Here is a 25,658-nt window from a genome sequence, read left to right as displayed (position 1 = left end):
ACGTTTGTTTCTGCTCTTCTGATCTTCTTCATGATTTGACTTGAACTGAACAATAAAAACACATTTATTCCAGTATTTATTGATCTGTTCATGTTAGTTGATGACAGTAAAGTTGTTCTCTGTTAGTTTTTGTTGACTCTCAGTGCATTAACTGATGTTCACCAGCACAACTGTGGATTAATAATGCTTCAGTAAATGTCTGATCACTCTCATTCATTACGAGTCATTATATATATATGATTAAATGTGTTGTCTTTTATCATGCAAGAACATATACAGTTTTTTTAATAAGTCTTTTATTAAATTGCATGTTGTATTGCCGTTGTGCAGACAGTATAAAATGCCTTGGCTGCAGCAGAGTGTCTCAAGAGGATGTAGGACCGTTTGTACTGCAGCGATGACACAGTAAATCAGCGGGTTATCCATGTCAAGCAGTAGGCAAGTTGTGGTAAGTAAAATGTTTTATAAATAATCACTGGAATGTTCAATGGGTAAAGCAACTAGCATCCGCTCAATGTTAAATGAACACTATTGACAAGTTCAGTTCATATTTTGACTTAAAGAGGAATAAGTTATATTAATTAAAGGTGAAAACAGAATGATTGATCCATGCAAATCAGAGTAAAACCAAACTATTTAACTTGAGCTAATCAATAACAGTAATACAAAAATGCACACTAGACCCCAAAATCAGGCCTCTCTTTTCTGGCTCCATATCTTCAAAAAGCAATGTTTGCTTCTCATTCTTGGTGCGATTATCTCAGTTGTTTTATACGTATCTACTTTCTTTTCAATGAGCAGCTACAAACCTCAGGATTTCTCTGTCCTTTACTGTATCTGCCAGAGCACCGTGTGTTGCTTTTGTCAGTCTATAGGGAGATTTACTGAATCACTAAGCCTGTTGCTGATCACCATCACCTATTTGTGCAGCTACAGTAAGGCTTATTGGGCAATTCATTACTTTTCTGCTCCAGATAAATCAGTAAATGATGCAGATTGGCGTTACACGGGTTCTTCTTGTTAAATTCCATGCAACACTTTTGTATAATCATTGCTTTTACCTCATATTACAGATCAGAACAAAAGGGGTCAGATGATTAGTCAAAAGACCAACAAGAACAGGAACGCTTGCTGGAAGACATCCAGAGAAACAACCCACAACCTAATGGAGACCATGTGAATCAGGGTATCTTCCGTCCAATCCACATTCGTCCTGAAACAAAACAATAAAATGAAGAAAGCGGTCGTTTTTCTGTTTTTCATTTGCTCACCATAATTGAAAAAACGAGATTTTGGCTAAATTTAAATTATTGTAATTTAGGGTAGGAAAACGGATAAACGACTTCAAAATTGATTATACACATGTAGGCGGTGCTGAAACGCCAACTTTCCTTTGATTGGTCAACCAAATCTGAGCTCGTGACGTAGCCCTCAAAATAAGAGCCCTCTGTGGACCAGCACGCAGGATTTGAACTATTATTATTATTTAATTATATATATATAAACTAAGTTTACATATTCTGTCATTTGATCAGTTAGCAGGCTTACATCAATGAACACATGTTTGACGCACGCACTGTAAAGCTGTAAAGTGTAAAAATATTATAGTTATTGCGCATTCGTCTTATTCTTCAGTAGATCTGTGAATGATGTATTTTATTAACTGATCATTAATAAGGACTAAGCTATTAATAACTGTAATTCTCCAGATGGAAAAGGCTTGATTAAAGGCCTGTCATTTTAAAGATTTTCTACAATTTAAGAAGAAAAGGGTATATGCCGAAGCATGCTAATAGGACTTTTAATTTGCCATTAACCTGGGTTAAGCGCTTCCGGCGAATTGAATGCCAATGCAAAATCCGGTACGTTTAAGGTCTGTCTTTAAAAATCCGCGATCTCCACTGGCTGAGGGATATCCGATTTAAGGTGGGTCTCAGATTGTACAAGAAGCACTGCATTAAATGACATTTCCCCGCCATATCTTTATAATATGAACATTTATTTCACCCCAGTATATTCAGTGGAGCTTCTGCGTTAGCCTGCCGATTCTGACGGGAGCGTGCGAGTAAACGGCTTTTTGTCTCATTTTACGCTTGAACAATTAAATAAATGCTAAAGTTCTTTTAACTGAATGTATTTTAATGACATCACAACATCGATGCTGTATAAGGAACCGTATAAAATGGGAAAAAGTTCACAATAACAGGTCACCGGAAGTGGATCAGCATGGGAACAGCACTAGCTCGGCATATACCCTATTAGGTTAAAGAGAACTTCAGAATGGGTGAATTTCTTTGTGCATCACGCTCTTAACCAGTGCACTTTCCTTTTTTATTATTTCATGAAACAGTAAATGCATAAAATAAAATGCAAACAGTTGGCAGAACCGAATCGTAGCCTATTTGCAATATTTATATGTGCTATATGGAACTGGAGCCGCTGTATAACATAATTTAGTCACAAAGAGCAAATGTCAAGTTCACTATTACTGCGACGCACAGACAGCGAGCTCATCTGTTAGTCTGAACTACAACACATTATTTATTATGAATAATAAGTTTGTGTTTAATTAGTTAATTAGACACTTTCTTCATTAATCCAGGGTTTTAGAAAGTCTCGAAAGTCTTGTTGTGTCGGAAAACGCATGTGAAATAGGCATTGCAGCTGACCGTATTGTATAGGCTTATTGCCCTAAAACTTCTTTTAGTTCAGCTCTTAAAAGAGTTGGCTACCTGAGATGTTGCTCGCGCACAGCCAACGATCCTATTGTGTTTAATTTAAACCCACTTATTTAAAATACTCAGCGCAGCCTGCCCTGGGCTAAGCCTATAAATAAAGAAATAAATATTTATATGAGGCCTTCTTTTAATATGTATATTTTTATTATCTTTCTTACCTTTTGTGTATTTGATGTTCTTCTGTGTTTTGATGCTCTTGTTAGTGCTTTGAGTTTGAGAAAAGCGCAATATAAATAAAGTGTATTATTTTACTATTATAGCTAAATCAACATCAATAGGATCCCATTTTTATGTGAAACTGCTGCCTGCCATCTTGACCAGGTCTCACTGGAAGAAGAGACAGTACTGTCACAATGTATATTCTAAACGTCTCTTCATGTCCATTATTATTTACATATTTAATCAATTTCCTCCTCTCTTGCATATGTCCTCCATCAAATCTAACATGTTCTCTAGAACTCTACAGTCTCCACATTAATCCTGTTCCTGAACTCCATTAATGTCAGTGTTGAGTTTAGTGGAGTGTGTCCTCACCTCAGTCTAGTTCACATCACTTCCTCCTCTCTGTTTCACACACACACGTTTATTTGTCTCCACTAATATTTTAATGTTATATAAATGTTGTCTCTTCTCATCTTAATCCTAAACTCCTCATCATTCTGTCTGAATATTTCCCTTGATAATAGATTTATTTCAGCTTTTCCTCCATCATCTGTCTTCCTCCTCTTCATCGTCTCCTGTTCAGATTGATCAGCAGTCTGATGTCCATGTGTTCCTCTATGTGCAGGTCTCCAACAGAACTCAACCGTCCCTCTTTTTGATATAGACCATACAGAAGTGTGAACAGCTCATGTGTTAAAGCTCCTCTAGATGACCTGCGGCTGATTAAAGATGTTCAACTGATGCTGAGTCTGAACACATCAGCCCCAGGGTGAGCGCTGAGATGCCAAAATAAAAGTACAGGAGGTCACATTTAATATATTTACATTTATGCATATAAGATTTCTGATAAGGCGACACAGTGGCGCAGTAGGTAGTGCTGTCACCTCACATCAAGAAGCTCACTGGATTGAGCCTCGGCAGGGTCAGTTGGCGTTTCTGTGTGTTCTCCCTGCGTTTGCATGGGTTTCCTCAGGATGCTCCGGTTTCCCCCACAGTCCAAAGATTACAGGTACAGGTGAATTGGGTAGGCTAAATTGTCAGTAGTGTATGAGTGTGTATGGATGTTTCCCTGAGATGGGTTGCATCTGGAAGGGCATCTGCGTTTCATGCTGCTGTGGTGACCTCAGATTAATAAAGGGACTAAGCCAAAAAGAAAATGAATGAATAAATAATAAATATATTCCAGTTTCATTAGATCTCTGAGGCGACTGTACATTTCTTGAGTTTCTAAACTGAATTGAGATCGGGTGTCAGCTGATGTGTTCTGGACATTTTCCTCGCTCCACTTCAGAAAGCCGCCACTAAACCCTGAACCAGAACTGTTGGTTGCAGTTTGTTGCCATTATAAATCTCAGAACTGTCAGTGTTTTAAGCTCATCATATTAATCTAACAGAAAAGATAAAAACACTTTCATAAATAACATTTTCATGAAATAAATCAATTATAAATACATTAAACTTAAAGAGCATGGAGTAATGTTTCAGAAGGAAGAGCACACTGCTGACTCCGCTTATTTTGATGGGGTTCATGCTGAAGGAGTTCAATCGACATGTACATTAAACTGCATCTGGACACATATTGGCTGGACAGAAAGCACCAAGCCTTAAATAAAAACTAATAAAATCTTCTTTCAGGGGAAGCTCGCTTGTATAAAAAGTGTAGAATGATGCTGAGTCGTCAAGAAAAGTCACAGAAGAGCCGAAGCCAACTGAGCAGAACACAGTAGTGGGGGGTCAAGACTATTGCTCTCAAGGACAGAGCCCTTCATGTACTGTATGTCAACAGAAGTGCCGGCCGCTTGTGCTTTCACTTCAGTTAATAGTTGTTTATTTCTCTCAGTCCTGGAAGTCCTGCTTTAAGTTTGTGGCGTTCTGTTCAGTTTTATCTGTGAGGACAGAAGTAAGACAGGTACTCAGTCTTCTAGCACAGAGTCATTGTGTTTGATCTAGACTGGCTCATCACTAATGCCTGAAGCACATCTGACTCCATGTGTTTCTGAAAGGGTTCAAATAAATTCAACCCAACGCAGAAAACATTTACACAGTGATGTAGCCCAGATCAGTGAGGCTCGCTGGCCATGTTAGTGGATGTAAACTAAACACTGCATTTGTCCCAGCCCTCGCCTCTTGGATTTCTTGAAGCAGTAAGTGGATGAGGTTATAAGAGATTATCATGTGCTTTAACAGTCAGAGGAATGATTGTGGAGCTGTGGAGCATTATTTACACATGCATAAATGTGTGGTGGGAAAGAAGAAGAACTGGGAGAACTTTCAACATTTCTGTCGTAAACCAAAGCTATCTGTTATGTCCCTGAGGCACTTCTCTGAAATTGCATGTAGAAACAAATTAATCAAATACACACAGTGTCTACATTTTTTTCAGTATTACAACTATTTACTTGAGTTATTTTCTTGTGATAAATAAAAATAAAATTAAAAATAAGATTTATTTTAAATGAAAAACCCTCAATATAAACTCAACCCTATTACGCTAGCATTGTTCCACCTATAGCAATTTATATGTATTATTACATCACAGACAGGAAGTGACATCATTCAGCTCTCTTTAACGGTGCAAAAGAAGGCGAGATATATTGTCATTTATTTAATTTCTTTGAGGTTTATTATGGTTAGGAAGGGTACGGTCAAGCTTAACAATTCAACCCTGTAACGTAAAACTAAGATGGAGTATGATTGTTTTCTTAATTCCAAACAATATGACATATTCTAGTTTAACTGCTACCATGTGGACCTTCTCTTTTAAACCACACGAGGAGCAGTGGCCATTTTGTTTCAGTAACTCAACCCCGTCACACTCGACCCCGTCACTCATCTCATTGTTTCAGGGTTGTAAACGTGTTACAGGATTGATATTTTCTCCTAATTTATCAAGAACATTTCAGTAAATATACACTGACTATAACTTTATTTAGTCACTGAGAGAATATTTGAAGCAGTGTTTCCACTGAAACTGTGACACAATCTTATCTCAGACATGGCGCCCGTATTAGCAGCAGATTTTATATTGAATGTGTCACGAGTTTCATCATGAGTTAAAGCTGATCAAATCAGAACATGTGAAGTAAAAAAAGACTTTAATTATGTAAACAGTTCATTTGTTCATCTCAATGTCATGTGACAATTAGCCAATGTTAGAGAGGGGGTCATTAAGGGCAGAATTCATCTTGATATTAGAGATAAAGAGGCTTCAGCTGTCAAAAGGTTGAGGAATATCTGGTGGTCTTCTGCTGCTGTAGCCCATCCGCCTCAAGGTTGGACGTGTTGTGTTCAGAGATGCTCTTCTGCAGACCTTGGTTGTAACAAGTGCTTATTTGAGTTACTGTTGCCTTTCTATCAGCTGGAAACAGTCTGGCAATTCTCCTCTGACCGCATCAACAAGTCATCTGAGCCCACAGAACTGCCGCTCACTGGATATTTCCTCCCCTAGAGATGGTTGTGCGTGAAAATCCCAGTAGATCAGCAGTTTCTGAAATACTCAGAGCACAGAGCAGCCCGTCTGGCTGTATAATTCTATTATTATTATTATTATTAAGAATTTTATTAAGAAGACACATTAAGTTTTCTGCTGCAGTTTTTCTTGATGTTCCAGGAAATAAAGGTTTAGTCATGATGTAGCTGCTGCTCCTGTTCACTGCAGGTTCTGTTCAGCAGTATATTTGGGAACACAGGCCTTTATCAGCATTTGTAAAGGTTACTAACGCTCTAGTTACCTGCAGCACTTCACTCTTCTGAATTCTGACTGTAGTTTGGTTTAATGAAGTTTAATGTCATCTCAGTGTGATCAATGCCTAAATGTTTTACTTAAATAAAAAAGTGTTTTGGTTTAGTCTTAGATTTAATTTCACATTAATTAAAACAAATTAACATTGAAATGAAAATGTCTCCTCAACCCTGTTACGGTCTTCAACCCCGTCACTGTATTCTCCACCCTGTTACATTCATATTGTTAAAGGGAAACAATAAAATATAGAAAAACCTCTTGCTGAGGACCAGCCGCCATGTTAAAGTCTGACATTGTGAACATGTGGTTTGGGTAAGACATCTAAAGTTAAAGCTATTTTAGAGAAATGAAGAGAGCACAGATGCATAAGTTGTATAATTGTAATTAAATCACATCTGAATCTAAAACTCCTCAGAAATGTGATGTTTTAGCCATTAAACTGGTTTGAGGCACATATGAGCAACAGGGAAATGTTGGTTTTACAGCAATAGCTTTGTGAAATGCTATTATTAAACTCAGTTTAGTCCATTACGGGGTTGAGAATAACGGCTGTCCAAATAAGAATAAAAGAGAAAATAATATAAAGCTTTAATGGCTGAGGTGGGAAAAGATGATGTTGTGAACGCTTCAATTGTGCCTCATGATGTAGGCTATTTAACAATATCATCAACACACTTTTAAACATGAGTTTGCTCAATTTAAAATATTAGCCAACGCCAGAAATGACCCTCTTAAAAAAAACTCTTAAACGTGCGCACACTACAAGATCTGAACACATCGGGCACAGCACACTACAGGATACTATTGAGACGACTGTGCCTGATGGAGCACATCACCCGACAAGAGATTTACAGTTTTAAAGCAATTCTCTCTCCCACACACACACACACACACACACACACACACACACGCACATACACAAACACACACACACACACAAACACACACACAGAAAGACATGCACACACACACACACACACACAAACAAAAGAAAGTGAGACGTACACAACACAGACACACGTGCACACACAATCTCACACACACTCTGTCGCAAACACAAACACAAGACACTCTCACAGACATGCACACACACGGACACGCACATACGCACACACTCACTCTCTCACACACACTCTCTCTCACACACACACACACACACACACTCTCTCTCTCTCACACACACTCACACATGCACACACACACACACACACAACACTCTCACATGCACACACACACACACACACTCTCTCTCTCTCTCACACACACTCACACATGCACACACACACACAACACTCTTACATGCACACACACACACACAACACACATGCACAAACATACACACACAGACACAAACACACACACTCGCTCTCACATACACACACACACACAATCTCACATAAACTCTCTCTCACACACTCACACACAGCTACACACTTTCAAACACACACACACACACACACACACACACACACACACACACACACACTCACACACTCTCTCTCACACACAAACACACACTCACACACAGCTACACACTTTCACACACACACACACACACAGCTACACACTCTCACATTCACACACACACATGCACACACACACTTTGTCTCTCTCTCTCACGCACACATGCACATACACACATGCACATACAAGCACATGCACACAGACACACGCACATACACGCACACACTCTCTCACACACGGACACACGCACATACACGCACACACTCTCTCACACACGGACACACGCACATACACGCACACACTCTCTCTCTCACACACACACACACACACACACACACACAGTCTGTCTCTCTCACTCTCTCACTCTCACACACACACACACTGCTGCTGACTGCTCCTGCAGAGGATTCTGGGTAAATCTCTCGTCAGTCTTCAGCTCAGTTTCACTAATGATCCAGAATAAAGCTCAAACCCAGGGCAGAGCGGCTCAGTGAATGTGGTCTGGACTGAGTGGATGAGGCTCATTGTGTCTCTATAGATGTTGTAGAAGATCAGAGTTCCTGCACTGTGATCCACAAACACGCCTATTCTCCTGCTGAGCCGCTTCACTGGGAGATCAGTGTGTGTGTGATTGTGTATGAATGAGAAACTGGAGGAATCGCAGATCAAACTCCAGGACTGAGCATTACCTCCAAACCAACACTCAACACCTCCTCCCTTCCTCCTGATGCTCTTATATGACACTGATATACACACACCACCACTCCAGTCAATCTCCCAGTAACAGCGTCCACACACACTCTCTCTGCACAACACCTGAGGAAGATAATCAAATCTGTCTGGATGATCAGGATACGGCTGATTCTCTCTCACCCACCTCACCTCTCTGTTCTCCTCAGACAGAATGAGTTGAGTGTGTGCTGTGTTTGGATCCAGAGTGAGGAAACAGACATCTGAACACAAGAACACACATTTATAAACACAGCTGTGTGTGTGTGTGTGTGTGTGCGTGTGTTTGTGTAAGAGAGAGAGAAAGGATGTGTGTGTGTTTGTATGAGAGGATGGAGAGAGGGAGAGTGAGAGAGAGTGTGTGTGTGTGTGTGAGAGAGAATGTGTGCGCTAGTGTGAGAAACTGTTTGTGTGTGAGAGAGTGTGTGTGTGTGAGTGTATGTGTGTGTGCCTGAGAGAGACTGTGTGTGTGTGTGAGAGAGTGTGTGTGTGTGAGTGTATGTGTGTGTGCCTGAGAGAGACTGTGTGTGTGTGTGAGAGAGTGTGTGTGTGTGAGTGTATAGGCTGATTTATACTTCTGCGTCAAACACCGGCGTAGGCTACGGCGCTGACGCATAGCCCTTTGCCGTGGCCGTCGCCGTCACTGATGTGCACCTCTCAAAAATTGTAACTACACGTCGCAACAACGCGTAGCGCAAGCTCTGTGATTGGTCGGCTTGCTAGCGCCGACGAGTCTGGGCGGGACCGAGAGCCGCGCGAATGGCGCGAGCGATTGTTTACAAGTGTGGAGTACCGTGAAGGAGCTCCGGATGGAAAGTTTTGTTTTGTGTTCACCTCATAGTTAAAGTTGTTGCACGTCCGCCGGTTCCTGCATCAAAATGAGCGAGTTTGAGCCACTTGTACATCCAGGAAGTGTTCAGAATAGCAAAACAGAAGCGAAGAAACTCGACACAAAGGAGCATTTACACCTCACTGCCAACTAGCGTTTCGGAAGTGTTAATGCAGACCAACAGAGACAGCGCACAGAAGTATAAATGCACAGCTGCGCGCGTTGCCTGCGCCGTGAGTTGCGCCGGTCACTTGACGCAGAAGTATAAACCAGGCTTATGTGTGTGTTTGTGTGTGTGAGTGTATGTGTGTGTTTGTGTGTGTGTGTGTGCACGCATGTGTGAGTGTCTGTGTGATTGTGTATGTGCATGTGTGAGTGTGAGAGAGAGAGTGTGTGTGTGTATGTGTGTTTGTGTGGGACAGTGTGTGTGTGTGTGTGTGTGTGTGTGTGTGTGTGTGTGCATGGGTACATGCATGCCTGTGTGTGAGAGAGAGAGAGAGAGTGTGTGTGTGTGCGTGCGTGAGTTTGAGTGTGTGTGTTGGTGTTTGTGTGCGTTCATGCGCGTGTGTGTGTGTGTATGTGTGTGTGCATGCGTACATGCGTGCCTGTGTGTGTGAGAGAGAGTGTGTGAGTGTGTGTGTGTGTGTGTGTGTGTGTGTGCGCGTGCATTTCAGTGTGTGAGAGTGTTTGTGTGAGTCTGCGCGTGTATGTGTGTGTGTGTGTGTGTGTGTGTAGTCCTACATTTGTGCAGTCCTGCTGTAATCCTTGTGTGTGTTTGTGTGTGTGTGTGTGTGTGTGTGAGAGAGAGAGATAGAGAGAGTGTGAGTATGAGTATGTGTGTGTGTGTGTGTGTGTGTCTGTGTTTGTGTGAGAGTGTGTATGTGTGTGTGTGTGTGTGTGTGTGTGTGTGTGTGTGCATGTGCTTGCGTGTGCATATTCCTGCGTGTGAGTGTGTGTGTGTGTGTCTGTGTGTGTCTGTGTGTGTGTGTGTGTGTGTGTGAGAGAGAGAGACATGTGTGTGTGCGTGTGTTTGTATGTGAGAGAAAGAGTGTGTGTGTGTGTGTGCGTGCGTGTGTGTGTGTGTGTGCGTGTGTGTGTGTGTAGTCCTACATTTGCGTGGTCCTGCTGTGATCCTCGTGTGTCCTCCATGATCCAGACTGTAAACACACACAGATGGAGAGAATGAGCTGTTTAGTTTCCCCCTCAGCTAATAAGCTAAAGCTAGCACTGAGCCGCTCAGCTACACGCTCCAAACTCTTGAGCTAAAACACACAACACTTGTTGGTTGAGCCGGGATGCACAATGAATGTAACACAGTGCGTTCTTTTCCTCTGCTGTTGGTGAAGCGAGCGCAGATACTGCTCATGTTGATGGAGACACCCTGCTGCAACATTCATTTATTACAGTGATCACACTTAGCTTTGCCATCGTTCTTCAGCACATGCAGCCTTTGAGCACATGTTGCAGTCCATCTCTAAACTATGTTCAGATTATTAAAGCTGCTCGCCAGCGCCCAAGTTCCTGACAGATTAGCAAGTGAAAAATACACATGTGTGCACAGAGAAGAGGAATCCAGATGTTGATTTTAGAACAAGAGTCTGAACATTAATCCAAAGTGTCTGATTCCAGAATCTGAATCCATCTTCAATCCCCAACCCTATTCCTGACCTGATATTGTAGGATTCTTCAGCAGAAATGGAGGAAGAAGTTTCTCTGCTCAGCTCAAATGCTGAAACTGTACAGTGTGTCCCGCTTAATGTCACTGTAACTGAGCCAATACACTCCAACATTTACAGAGGAGATTCATTTCACACTCAATGATTTGCTCTTCATAGACATGACTGGAATACTCTACAAGCTGTATCTTCTGTCTGTCCTCACCCCATAACCCTCACAGAAAACTGAAGCTGATCACAAAAGAGCTTTCTAGTGTCTTTTTAAAGCCATTCAGTGTAAAAGCACAAGGCCAGTGATGCTCCACATACTTGAGTTTGTCCAGTGTGTAGTTTGGATCCTCCAGTTGTTCAGAGAGCAGCTTGACTCCTGAATCTCCTGGATGATTGTAGCTCAGATCCAGCTCTCTCAGGTGTGAGGGGTTTGAAGTCAGAGCTGAAGACAGAAAACCACAGCCTTCCTCTGTCACCATACAGCCAGACAATCTACAAACACAGCAATAGTCCACATCACACAGTTGGACAATCACACATCTCTTTGTGTTGTGAAGATGCTGACTGCTGTTTCTGCTCATGTCAACAGCAGTGATGAACACAAACATCCTGATTAGCTCTCCTTATTGATCGAGCCCTCGCATCAGCAAACACACACACACACACACTCACACACTCAACAAGGACTCGACATCATCTGTAGAAGTGTACAGAGCAAAGACATTGTTCATAATACACCACATCAAGCTGTAAAGTCTGCTGTGAGGAGGAAGAAGACACACTTGAGCTCAGAAGATCATCTTAAAGTCATGTATAAAACACAACAGGAAATGAGCTGATTTCATCATTTATATTGTGATTCTGTTGTGGACTAAAACAAAATGAGCTCAGACAAACACAAACCCGCTCTCTTCATGTGTTCATCACCTGACCCACAGTCACATTCACACTGATGGAGCATTAGGAGACTTTTATTCTGTCAGGAGAGAAACAGCTGATCAATATTCATGACTGCTGACTCTCCTTCACATTCAGCCTTTCCCAGATATTGTTTTAGATGAGCGAGTAATCAGGATTATTTCACACACTTTATCATGAGACTTTTATTTGTTTTCAAGAAACTGAAACTGCACAAATATGAGAGCAGCTCAAACCTTCAGCAGGACACAAAACAGCTTGACTTTAGCGTTTAACTCTGCTGCTTTCACACCTCCAGATCCACTGTTCTGCTCTGAAACAGGATTAACACTGCTATAATGTTTATTTGTGTTCTTGCTGCGCTTCACTATCACACGGAAATGTTGAATGTTGAATTCTTGTGTTTAAAGCGTTTGTCATTCCTCTACTTCAGTGTCTCAGACTCATTCAGAAATGATTATTAAATGCTGGATTAATGCACAAGAGAGTTTGGCGAACACGTTTTACACCTTTTCAAATATATATTATATGTGCGTAAGGGCGTAGGTTTGCGCTTGACATTGGTGGGGACTGGGGACGAGTCACCCCCGCCAAGAATGAATATTGTTTATATATATATATATATATATATATATATATATATATATATATATATATATATATATATATGTTATATATTATATATATATATGTTATATATTATATATATTGCTATTTATTATTTAACTGCTATTAAAATGTATTATTAAGTATTTCCTATTTTCTTACAATTTATTAAGTTAAATTAAATAGTCATGCGCGTAGCCAAGGGGGGTCAAGTGGTTTGAAAGACCAAAAGTTGGATTATTATTATTATGTTTGAATTTATTTCATTATTCAAATGGCCAAATTCTCACTGAGGAAGGCTGAATGCGCTGGCCAGTTTGTTATTTGCCTATAGGCTTCAGTTTTTAATTTAAATCAAGTTAACAGATGTCCCAAAGAAAAGTATAATTATAAAATTGTATATAAAAATAAGTATATTTACATATTTGAAGAGTTTAGATGCAAAAACCTCTAAATGCCATTTCAAGAGTTCACACTTAGCTGATGATTTACAAAGCTTATTTGGCATGCTGTCCCGGGAGAGAGCCCCGAGCTCAAGGGCTCCTCGAGCCCGGGGCTTCCTCCCGTTGGCAGAGCAAGAAGGGAGCCTGAGCTCGGTGGATCTCAGAACTCCCCTGCCGCTGTAGCTAAGGGAACGTAAGGAATTAGACCAGCTTGATTGTTAAGTATGTTGAATGTCTTTGGATGGTGGGAGGAAACCGGAGAGCCCGGGGAAAACCCACGCGGACACGGGAAGGACATACAGACTCCCCACAGAAACACTCACCGGTCCTATCGAACTAGGACCGGCAGTATTCTTGCTGTGTGGTTCACAGTGCTAACCACTGGACCGCCGTGCCGCCCAATTACAGGTAAAGGAGGAGAATAGGGGAGGAGGGGGGTTTCTTCCAAACGAAGATAAAGTGAACTGGAAACTTAGACTATTTATGGTGCCTTAGGGCTCATATGATTGGAAGATTAGTGATTAGCAAATGCGAGACTGGACGTGATAAATCATAAGCACGTGATCCTCTCGAAATTAGTTTATGAATAAACTTCACTTCAAGAGTTCACACTTAGCTGATGATTTACAAAGCTTATTTGGCATGCTGTCCCGGGAGAGAGCCCCGAGCTCAAGGGCTCCTCGAGCCCGGGGCTTCCTCCCGTTGGCAGAGCAAGAAGGGAGCCTGAGCTCGGTGGATCTCAGAACTCCCCAAAATGCAGAATTAATCGCTCGGGACAGCAGCCGCGTATTCGAAGAAAAAACCCCCCAAAAGGCAGGAAATTTAGAGCTATATCCGGCTGCTGGATATAGTAGAAGAAAAGAGGTTAAATGCATGGGCATTAATTAGATAGGATTAATAAGGGTGAAAAGAGGATTCTAATAACTCTTGCTGGAGTTAGAGTTTGAAGGAACCCCTGCGGGGGTCATGGTTTTCGGGGTTAAGAAGAAGGGGAGAATAGGAGGTTTGAAGCAGTGAAAGAGAACTTTGAGAGAATCTTGTAGGAGTTGGAGCTCTAAGTGACCCCTGCGGGGGCCAGAGTAGAGTGAAGGTATGGAGCAGAGAGTGGAGGAGAGTAGCTCTTACGAAAGATGGAGCTTTGTGAGAGTTTGAGTTTAGAGCGGCCTCTGCGGAGGTTAGAGCTTGAGGGTAGGGTGTAGATAGGAGTGACCTCTGCGGAGGTTAGAGCTTGAGGGTAGGGAGTAGATAGGAGCGACCTCTGCGGAGGTTTGAGCTTGAAGGTAGGGTGTAGATAGGAGCGACCTCTGCGGAGGTTTGAGCTTGAAGGTAGGGTGTAGATAGGAGCGACCTCTGCGGAGGTTTGAGCTTGAAGGTAGGGTGTAGATAGGAGCGACCTCTGCGGAGGTTTGAGCTTGAAGGTAGGGTATAGATAGGAGTGACCTCTGCGGAGGTTTGAGCTTGAAGGTAGGGTGTAGATAGGAGCGACCTCTGCGGAGGTTTGAGCTTGAAGGTAGGGTATAGATAGGAGTGACCTCTGCGGAGGTTTGAGCTTGAAGGTAGGGTGTAGATAGGAGCGACCTCTGCGGAGGTTTGAGTTTGAAGGTAGGGTATAGATAGGAGTGACCTCTGCGGAGGTTTGAGCTTGAGGATAGGGTGTAGATAGGAGTGACCTCTGCGGAGGTTAGAGCTTGAGGGTAGGGAGTAGATAGGAGCGACCTCTGCGGAGGTTTGAGCTTGAAAGTAGGGTGTAGATAGGAGTGACCTCTGCGGAGGTTTGAGCTTGAGGATAGGGTGTAGATAGGAGTGACCTCTGCGGAGGTTAGAGCTTGAGGGTAGAGAGTAGATAGGAGCGACCTCTGCGGAGGTTTGGGCTTGAAGGTAGGATGTAGATAGGAGTGACCTCTGCGGAGGTTTGAGCTTGAGGGTAGGGTGTAGATAGGAGCGACCTCTGCGGAGGTTTGAGCTTGAAGGTAGGGTGTAGATAGGAGTGACCTCTGCGGAGGTTTGAGCTTGAGGGTAGGGTGTAGATAGGAGTAACCTCTGCGGAGGTTTGAGCTTGAGGGAAGGGTGTAGATAGGAGTGACCTCTGCGGAGGTTAGAGCGACCTCTAAGGAGGTTAGAGCTTGAGGGTAGGGTGTAGATAGGAAAACATAGATATCTGTGAGTGGAAGAGAGGATTTGTATAACTCTTGCGAGAGTTGGAGCTCGGAGCGACCTCGTGGAAGTCCGAGTTTGAATAACAAATTGAGGTTGCTGGAATGCTAACTGTAATGGCCATTAGGGGCGTCCTTGGCAAAACCTGTAGGGGTGCCATTGTTGGACGATTAGGCTTCTGCTGAGTTTGGTTAGGATGACTCTAGCGAGAATTGAGGCTCTATTAGGTACCTTTGTGAGTTGGAGCCTTGTGGGAAGTTGCTTGGGGGTTGGTTAGAGCCTTTTGTGCTTCTTTGAGGTGGTATTTACTGAGGCGTATGTAAGATTTAAAAGCTTCAGAAGACCAGCGACCAAGGGTCTGGATCTGATTGTGTGAGAGCCCGTTAGAGGCTGCTGTAGTGGCTGCGCCAATCCTGAATGAGTGGCTGGAAAAAGGCTCTGGGGAAAAACCTGATAGGCGAAGAATTTCTTTAAGGTGTTTTTGGAACCAGAATCGAGAAACTGGACGGTTAGCGTCGTCAGTAAAAAGCGGGGCCATAGGGTTAGCTTCTTGAGATTTTCTTAGATTAAGATAGGCTAGGAGGGTTTGGAATGGGCGAGTAGGAGAAGGTATGTCGAAAATGAGGATAGAGTGTCCTTTCTGGGTTTGATCTGTTTTGCTTTGTTTGATAAGGAAAGAGATGGTTTCCTTATCTTGCAAAGCTAGATCTGAGATAGTGGGGTGGAGTAGAGGGTTAAATTTAGATGTAACTGTTAATTCGGAACATCTAAGAAACCCGAAAAATGCTAGATTAAACATAGCATCTAAGGTGCGGGCTGTATGGGAGGAAATATACCCTTTGCGAAGGGTGTGGATGCATGAGGTAAGGATTTTGAGTGTGATGGGTTGTCTGGCATCAGGGCTGGTGGGGTGGTTTTTCTGAATACCCTTGATAAGAAGGGAGGTTTGCGAATTTGAGATGGCGTCGGAAGGAGACCCATGGATTAATTTGTGAAAGAACTGGATCCCGCTAAGGTAGCTCTTTATTGAACTGGCTTGTAGATGATTTGCGGTGTGAAGGTGGGATATAAAGGAAGTGATAGAGAGGAGAGAAAAATCAGGAAAAGGAAGTTGGTGTATAATATGGAATTGTTTGAACGAATTCCATGCTGTGAGGTATGCATTGAGGGTTCTAGGAGCTATTGCTTGCAGGATGAGAGATAGAGAAGTTTGGTGAAGATTATGAAGTGGGTGGTTTATGGCAATATCGTTTCTGAATACGGAGGTACAGGCGTTGGGTGAGGGTCTGCTTCCGGGGCCAGTTGCCAGAATTTCTGTAGAGAGAAGCGAGAGAGAGAGTCAGCAATTTGGTTTTTGCAACCAGGTACGTGTTCAGCAATCAAGATAAATTGTTTTTTAGCAGAAATCCAGATAAGACGTCTTAAAAATGGCATAAGTGCTTGGGAGTGGGAGCGCCTTTTGTTGATGCAATGCACTGTGGCTTCGTTATCGCAGTGAATGAGAATGCTAAAAGTAGACCATTCGTCCCCCCACAAGATGGCTGCTGCGACAATGGGGTAGAGTTCGAATAGGGCTGAAGAACATTGGTCTTTTGGAATGGAATTGAATTGGGGTGGCCATGTTGAGGCAAACCAGTGTCCTTTGTAGTAGCCGCCGAAACCAATAGAGGGGGCAGCATCTGTGTATAGGTTAATGTCGATGGGGGAAGTTGTTAAGTCGCTATAGAAAAAGGAACAGCCGTTCCATTGCTTAAGGAAAGAGATCCATAAGCAGAGTTCGTCGCGACTTGGTTTAGAGAGAATAATTATTTCTTCTAAACCTTGAACTGTGGTGGATAGTTGAAGGAGGTGTGAAATAAAGGGGCGGCCCTGTGGAATGATGCGCATAGCGAAATTTAGATGGCCGAGAATTGATAGGAGTTCTCGTTTTGTGCACATCTGTTTTTCGAGGAAGATTTGGGATAGAGAAATGATCCGATCGATCTTCTCTTTGGGAAGGGATGCTTGAAATTTGTGCGAGTCTAGATTAATGCCCAGAAATTCGATTGAAGTACTGGGACCTGAAGTTTTTTCCTCTGCTAGAGGAATTCCGAGATCAGCGAAAACTTGTTGGGTGATCGCTAGGTGTTTGGCTGGAGGAGATGACGGGGGAGAAATAATGAGAAAATCGTCTAGAAGGTGGATGAGGTATGGAATTCCGTAATTATTGGATAGAATCCAGCATAATGCTTCTGACATCATGTCAAATATTTTTGGGCTGCTTTTGCATCCGAAGGTTAGTCGGACTGCAAAATAGAATTGGTTGCGCCAATAAATGCCAAAAAGGTGCCAGAAGTCTGGGTGGATTGGCATGATTTTAAAGGCAGAAGAGATGTCTACTTTGGCTAGCCAGGCGTTGTGGCCGGCTATCTTAATGAGAGAGATTGCTTGATCAATGTCGTGATAGTTGAGCGTATATTCTTCTAGTGGAATCGTGCTGTTAATGCTAGGGAAAGAGGAATTGTGTGGGGACGAAAGGTCGACTATGAGGCGTTTTTTGCCGGAAAATTTTCGTGTTGCGACACCAATAGGGCTAATGCGTGAAATATTGAATGGAGGAGCCTTAAAAGGTCCGATCATAAATTTGTTGTCGATTTCTTTTTTAATAAGATAATCGACTGTTTCGGGTTCGGAGGTCGCAGACTGCAGGTTGGGACAGATTAAATTAAGAGAAGGGAGAGCTGCAACACCTGGGTGGAATCCGTGGGTTAGACCTGCAATGAGAAAATCAGAAAAGTTAGTGTCAGGGTGAGACTTTAGTTCCCGAGCAAGGTTAGAAATATTCACAGGAGTCGACAAATAATTTTTTGATTTTTTATTATTAGCTCTTAGGATTTGGCAGATTATCTTAGCGTGGGCGCCGCCGCAGTAGGAGCACAGGTGAAGGTATCGGCATGGCATTCTATGACATCTACCCAAGTTGAAGTTTTGGCAGATGTCGCGGCTAGGAAGAGAGGGTTTATTAGGGATAGAAAAAATAGAAGAAATGTTACGACTGGAAGGGTTAGGAACGTAGCTGGTAGATTTAGAAGGAGGTTGAGTTGGATCAGGAAGAGGGTTAACTAAAGGACAGGAGGTAGTGGGGTGCAGACAGGAGCGACAGACAGCACAGGTTAGATTGCGGCAACCCAAAAATACCCTGTTGTGGAGCTCAGTGTCCAAAGCCCCCCAGTAGGGACACTGATTCCACTGGGTAACGCGCAGAGCGCATTTAGCGGAGAATAGCTTGTGGTAAGTGAAAAAGTGGGTGCCCCCATAGGATAACGCGAGCTCGGCAATAATTGCCATGTAATCGTTAAGCTCGCGTCTCCTATGGGGATATACTGAACAAATTGTGTCGGTGAATCTTGAAAAGGCTATGCAAAATTCGGCTAAGGTTAGGGTGCGGGACTGATTATTAACTGAAGATTTGAGGGATACTGAAAATTCGCCGCAATCAACCTGGCGTTCTGCCGCAGGGGGTGCTATAGGTGAGAGGAGTGAAATGAGGTCAATATCCGCACCTGAGAGGATTAGGTTGCGGGCTGAATTAGAGATGGGTGGAGGTTCCATAGCTAGAGCGTTATTCGGCGGTGGGAGGGGCGTGGCAGATGACAGAGTGAAAGGGGGGCGTGTAGAAGAAACTTGATTAGGAATAGAAAAGGAGCAGGTAGGGTTAGAGTTAGAGTGAGCGAGGGGAAGTGAAGAAGAAAAAGATGGAATATTGATTGGAGGATTTTGAGATGCAAAAGGCAGGTTTTGGGAGGGAGGGGGGGGAGCGGAAGAGGAGGGGGGGGGGAAAGAAGAGGATTGATTTGGAGGAAGAGCAGGGGGAGCAGAAATAGCAGGATGAAACTGAGCATTGGAGGTAGAAGGGAGATGAGGGCTAATGAGAGAGCTAGAGGGGGCGGGGGGCCAGGAGAAGGGGGTAGAAAGAGTTAGAGGGAGAGGGAGAGAGGCTGGGTTCTCTTGAATGGAGTCCTGCTGTGGGAGAATGAGTGACGTCATCGGAGGCGGCTGGGTTTCCTGGTGTTGCGATCTTGCGTGGGAGTGGCTTGCTGTGTGTTTTTGTTTTGACTTCTTCTTTCCTGGTTGTGAACGGGAGGCTTGCGGGTATGGAGTGAATCGAATCGGATTTTCCTGAGCGGCTGATCTTGGAGGAGGACTTGCAGAGGGAAGGGAGTCCGATGTTGCGTTTTTGTAAAGTTTAAGGAGTTCCGGTTTTTTGAGATTTTTGGGAGCGTTGATTCCGAGGATGGCGAGCTTGTTCCTGATTTCTGATACGGTGATTCTACTTGGATGGATGACTGAGGAGGTTGCGGAGATATAAGATGAGGTAGGTGAAGAGATTTGTTGCCTTGGAGTGGATTGCGTTGGTGATAAGTTTTGACGGGACCTAGTAGCGGTGGAGCGTGTCATGCGTCGGCCTCTTGTGACGGCCTCGGGTTCGGGTTGAGAGCCAGGCGGAGCGGGGAGAGGTTGGTTTTCGGAGGGAGAGTTGAGAAGGTCTGGCTGGTTGTTAGCTTGCTCGTTGATGTTCTCGTTGTTCATGATGGCTTGTTTGTTGGAGATATTGATTGTTGGAGGGAATAGAAGATAGCGGTAGCAGTTGCGGATGATAATGATGTTGATGATGATGAATAAATGCTGGATCTGTTTGTAGAAGTTGCTGTTTTGGAGATGAGCGGCTATAATTGGATAGCTGGAGCACAGTCTGAGGCTGAGCGGTCTTCCAAACGAAGATAAAGTGAACTGGAAACTTAGACTATTTATGGTGCCTTAGGGCTCATATGATTGGAAGATTAGTGATTAGCAAATGCGAGACTGGACGTGATAAATCATAAGCACGTGATCCTCTCGAAATTAGTTTATGAATAAACTTCACTTAATATTTTCTTCTAAAATGAGCATTTTTCTCCAACTCCTGTGTGTGGACTCAGTGATTTACCTTTTATAGTGACAAATACGTTCTTTTCATTGCCTTTAAATTGAAATAACTGAACATAAATATACAAGGCTGAGAAAAATTCTCATTTTACATGGCATTTAGAGGTTTTGGCATCTGTACTCTTCATTTCTTTATTCTATGAATTTAAAGTCCTAATTTCTAGTTTAAAGTATTTTTATTATTTATAAAATTTTAATAAAACTTTAAACGTGTAAATAAAGCAATTTGACAAAATGGTAGGAAATAGTTTTGGTACATCAAAAAGTGTAGTTACAATAACTATCCAACAAGATTATCCAGCAAAAATTAGTTCTTAATATGTCAATAAAATGTATTATTTATACCTCAGGTGAATAACTGCAAAAAGGTTGTTTTTCACGAAAACAAATAACCCCTTCTCTTTCAATAAGCTGGCTACAGGCCTGAAAGTGTCATGTTAAAATGTTTATTAACTGATATAGAGAGAGCTTAATAAAGAATTTAGTTCATTTTTCGAACAAATTAAACATGTCTCACAGTATTATTAAAAGATGGAGCACAGGCTGTAGTTTTTCTGACAAATTGTTTCACCTGAACTTGGAGATGTTACTCTAAGAGATTAGGAGAACTGGCAGGGTCATATACGTTTACATGTAGGTGTTTATTCTGCAGTTAGTTTTCAGGGAATATTGTTTACAGACTATATCAGTCTGTTTTAACATTCGACTGACCGTAAAAGCGGTGAAAACACCAGCAATAGCAGGATTACCATGATGGACTCATTCAGTAGCGAACTTAAGTTTATGTGACTTACACTTTTCATTGAAAAAAGCTCTTTGTGTCCACCTTTTTTGCTACCTCCATCCTCACTTGTGTGTGTTTCTGTCACACACCTCACACACATCGGGGAATTTTCCCCCCCGTGCATTTGTTTTGGCGCTGTTTGTATCTGAAACTATGATCTGAAAGCAGCCACTCACATGACAGCAGGGAAAAGCACAGCCAATCACAATATTCATATGTGTTTGGGGGCGGTGCAACTCGAGGAGAGAACGTGATTTAACCCTTTCAGCATGTCTTGGTTTATACTGACAGCGCAATGTTTTTAAGTGAATTAAATTTTTGGTGGGGACATTTCGGTAGTTTGTGGATATTGGTGGGGACATGTCCCTTCCACCCTAAATCTACGCCCCTGTATGTGCGGCTGTATAAGTCACATACAGCACTCAGCATAATGGAGGACAGCCCATTCTGAAAATCAAGACTTTCCTCCATTTCTCAGTCAATATAGGCAGTGTATTCTGCTGCATTTAAACAGAACACATTTATTAAACAGATTTATTTAGGAACACAATAGTTTAGTCACCAATCATATTCAAAAATGTAAAGATAATACAATTAAATTCAGGCTAAATACTGCAAAAAAACTACTAAATTTCAGCTAAATGTTTTATTGTTAATTTTCCTCTTTTTACATTTTGTATTTAATATTTTTCTATAACACATAAATTTGTTTGTAGTAGCTTTTAGACTGTTATCATAAGTTATTTTGTTAGATGAGCTCCAGATTTGGCTAATCTATTGAATATGCACAAATATAATACTGTAGAGCTTCCTATTAAAATATGAATGTAAAAGAGAGATTAGTGAGGGGTGTACTTATATATGCTGAGCACTGTATATTGTTCACCCAGAGTGTTTACATGGTCACACAGCAGTAACACAACAAGCATTGAGTTTGGGCTAGCTTCTGCAGATGGACATTGCTGTACACTGCCCTTGATGGGTGAGTGGGGGAGTGTCTGTTGTCTCTCAGGTGTGAATTATTCATGAGCATTGTCACTCACACATACAGCTGAGATCACCCAAAACAAACATAAAAAAAATGTAGATCATTGTAATGTTTTCTCTGAATGAGAGAACAGAATAATTTCACATAATTGTGCAGTAAATATTCTAGTCTACAAGACTGCTTACTCTAAAGTCTTGTTCAGGCACATTCGGTGTGGTTTTAGATTTACTTATTTCAGCTACATTTGTTTCTCTAAAACCTACTAACCACACATAATATTTATTTCTACAAAACAGATGTCAGAGCATGTCAAAACATCTCAGGGGTGCCAAAATCCCCTCAGACCCCTGAGGGTTAACTACAAGTATAGTTTAAGCAGTGTGAAACATAATCACTGATAAACCAGAATTCCTGTTATCTGGGGTTTTGCATCACCCAGGGTTAACATGTTCAAGCATGAAGAGCTCTAATATGAAACTGTCTGACTGTAGTTATTGTAGAGTGGAGAATCATTTACCTCAGTGTGTCCAGTTTACAGTGTTGACTCTTCAGTTCATCAGAGAGCAGCTTCACTCCTGAATCCTGCAGGTCATTGTTACTCAGGTCCAGCTCTCTCAGCACACAGTTTGAGGATTGTAGAGCTGAAGACAAACTCTCACAGCACTGAACAGTGAGATTACACATGACCAGTCTGAGAAAGAAAAACAAACATTACTAAAACCACACTTTTAATGTGATCAGTCTGATGTAACTAAACAAAAAAATCTATCAAATCAATCTATCAAATCAATCAATCAATCAATCAATCAGGTGTTTGAACTCAGACCTCAGTGTCTCCAGTTTACAGTATTGGCTCTTCAGTCCATCAGAGAGCTTCTTCACTCCTGAATCCTGCAGGTCATTGTTACTCAGGTCCAGCTCTCTCAGCACACAGTTTGAGGATTGTAGAGCTGAAGAAAAACTCTCACAGCACTGAACAGTGAGATTACAGAACTGTAGCCTGTGTAGAGGACAAACACAATATTGATTGAATATTGTTGATCTGTTGTGTTTAATAGTCTGAAGCACATATGACTGTAGCAGAGATGGCAAAAGTACACACATCCGTTACTTAAGTAGAAGTACAGATACTCATGGTAAAAACAACTCTGGTAAAAGTAGAAGAACTGACTACACTTTTGTACTTAAGTAAAAGTAAATAAGTACTGTCTTAAAAATGTACAAAAGTAAAAAATAGCCGTTTCAACCAGTCCAAAGACATGCGGTGTAGGGGAATAATGGGTAACTAAATTGGCATTAGTGTATAAGTGTATGTGAATAGGTGTTTCCCAGTACCGGGTTGCAGCCAGAAGGGTATCTGCTGTGTTAAACATATGCTGGAATAAATCATTCTGCTGTGGCTACCCCTGATAAATCAGGGACTAAGGTGAAGGATAATGAGTGAGATAGGTAGGTAACTAGTCCTCACATACTATTGATACAATATTATAAACAAACCAACATTACCAATTTGTATGTAAAATGTTTGTTGCCAATTTTATGAAAGAAGCCAAGCAGCATCACGCCCTGTAATACTGTACAACATTGCTCATAAAGTCGGCTCATGTATCATCATCCTGACACAAACTCACAGCGTTCAGCATCAAGTTTTGTGGCCGTTAGATCAAAAACATCAGCTGCTATTCACGTTCATACACAATGATAATTCTGTAGGCCTGTATATCTTTATAAATAATGTTTATATATATATATATATATATATATATATATATATATATATATATATATATATATATATATATATATATATATATATATATACACACAGGGAAATACTTTTTAAAATATTTTTTGTTTATTATTTTTTTAATAAACAAACTGATAACAATAATTTTCTGTAGCATCTTTAAAGGTTGCATCTCAAAGCAATTTTTTAAAATAAAGTGAAACAGATGGATAAATAACAGAAATAAAGAAAATAAATAACGAAAACACAGAGAACATGTAAACTCCACACAGAAACCACACATGTAAGAACAGTATCCATCTGAAAATGCAGGATTGCAATTATTCAGTTAAATGATTTTTTAATTTATTAAAATACAATAATATATGCGTATAAAATATATATATATTATTTGAAACTCCTAATATGGATAATTTCAAAAATAGTTTTGGCTCAATGGCGCCCCCCATGTGTGGCGCCCCTATGCGCCGCATATACTGCATACCCCTTTTTTGCGCCACTGACTGTGAGGGGGGTGATGTTTCTTATGACTCATCCGTTTTCCTCTATTTATTTATTTTCCTTTATATTAAGTCTGCATAATTATGGGCGTGGCCACTTGAGTGACAGCTAGGTCTCCCTGGTCGCTGTCTCCTCACCTCAGCTGATTCTGGCTGATTAGCCGCTGAACTCGATGTATTTTTGTGTTGTTTATGCGGCTTTACACAATCAGTTGGCTTTTGGAATTATTTCCTACAAATATCAGATGTTATGGCATGCTGTGTGCACTTCACAAACCGTTCATGTGGCCTCTGTTTCCCAGGTGAGTAAAATTATATACTTATATAGCCTCTCTATAAATGAATTTGTTTTGTATAAGATCATTTATCATTAAGAATGCCTTTTTAGAGCTGTAATTTACTTCAGAATCTATCAGATTGATTAGCTGTAGGCTCTAGATCAGTCATCTGAAGTGTTGTCATACAGTGTTATGCTGGAGTTCATTAATAGCCTTCATTTACTAACACAGACTATATCTGAAGTGTTTGGAGGTTATTTCCCCCTGTAGAAAAACGTCATAGGAGCAATGTTCAGTGGCTCAATGTATTACAGCAGTGTCTTTAAACATCTAAACATTTTATTAATATAGTGTACAGCCAAGCACATGTGGTCAGAACACAAGCGAGTTTGTAATAATTTACCTCTACATGTTAAAAGTTTTAAACCGTTTTGTTTTAAAATCTAGTCTGAAAACTCATTTCACTCTTTGACATTAAACCATATGAGGGTCTTGTGCCCTTTGTTTGTCCTTTGTTTTAAATGGTGCACGCCTGCTCAACACTTTGGTAAACACTTGTTGTCTTTAAAAGCACTTTATAAATAAACATTGTCTTGACTTGACATTGAATTATTAATCCTGTTTGCTTTTTGAGCACTGTTAAGCGAGTTCTTAAACACCTGTGATTGGTCATCGTGTTCCTCTACAGAAATGATGATGCTGATGACTGCGCTGATCACAGCTAACCCATGACAGACGCAGTGGAGAAAACTCGTTCTACAGACAGCCTGGATCCACAAGTATTACTGATAGCTTATATTTAAATAGATTTGTCTTTTTTTATTCAGAGTCAACACATAGATATAATCATTTAATCATTATCAATGTGCAGAAATGAATAAAATCACATCCCTGCATTTTTTTTTGTCTTTACAGCTTTCATTGTCTCCCTGTGCAGCAAAAAG

General features: G+C 41.5%; 1 protein-coding gene across 19 annotated transcripts in view; it reads right to left on the bottom strand.

Annotated features, from left to right (window-relative positions):
• Window positions 1–2,163: 2,163 nt before the first annotated feature.
• Window positions 2,164–25,658, bottom strand: part of LOC137491075 (NLR family CARD domain-containing protein 3-like) — a 78,115-nt gene continuing 54,620 nt past the window's right edge. For 3 of the 19 annotated variants that reach the window (XM_087248390.1, XM_087248388.1, XM_087248399.1), the window contains 6 exons: window positions 23,016–23,189; window positions 22,707–22,880; window positions 11,650–11,823; window positions 10,775–10,821; window positions 8,984–9,059; window positions 5,495–6,421 (listed from right to left, as the gene is read on the bottom strand). In XM_087248390.1, the coding sequence (XP_087104516.1) occupies window positions 6,397–6,421; window positions 8,984–9,059; window positions 10,775–10,821; window positions 11,650–11,823; window positions 22,707–22,880; window positions 23,016–23,189 (670 nt within the window). In that variant the 3' untranslated portion in view covers window positions 5,495–6,396. Of the gene's footprint in view, window positions 4,787–5,494; window positions 6,422–6,737; window positions 9,060–10,774; window positions 10,822–11,649; window positions 11,824–22,706; window positions 22,881–23,015; window positions 23,190–25,658 lie in introns of those variants that run through there. The other 16 variants (XM_087248383.1, XM_087248382.1, XM_087248397.1 and 13 more) reach the window with 8 other exon arrangements.

This window comes from Danio rerio, chromosome 4 (genome assembly GCF_052040795.2).
Source record: "Danio rerio strain M-AB ecotype USA chromosome 4, GRCz13ab, whole genome shotgun sequence".
NCBI classification, from domain to species: domain Eukaryota; kingdom Metazoa; phylum Chordata; class Actinopteri; order Cypriniformes; family Danionidae; genus Danio; species Danio rerio.
This window is presented reverse-complemented; position numbering and strand designations above follow the sequence as displayed.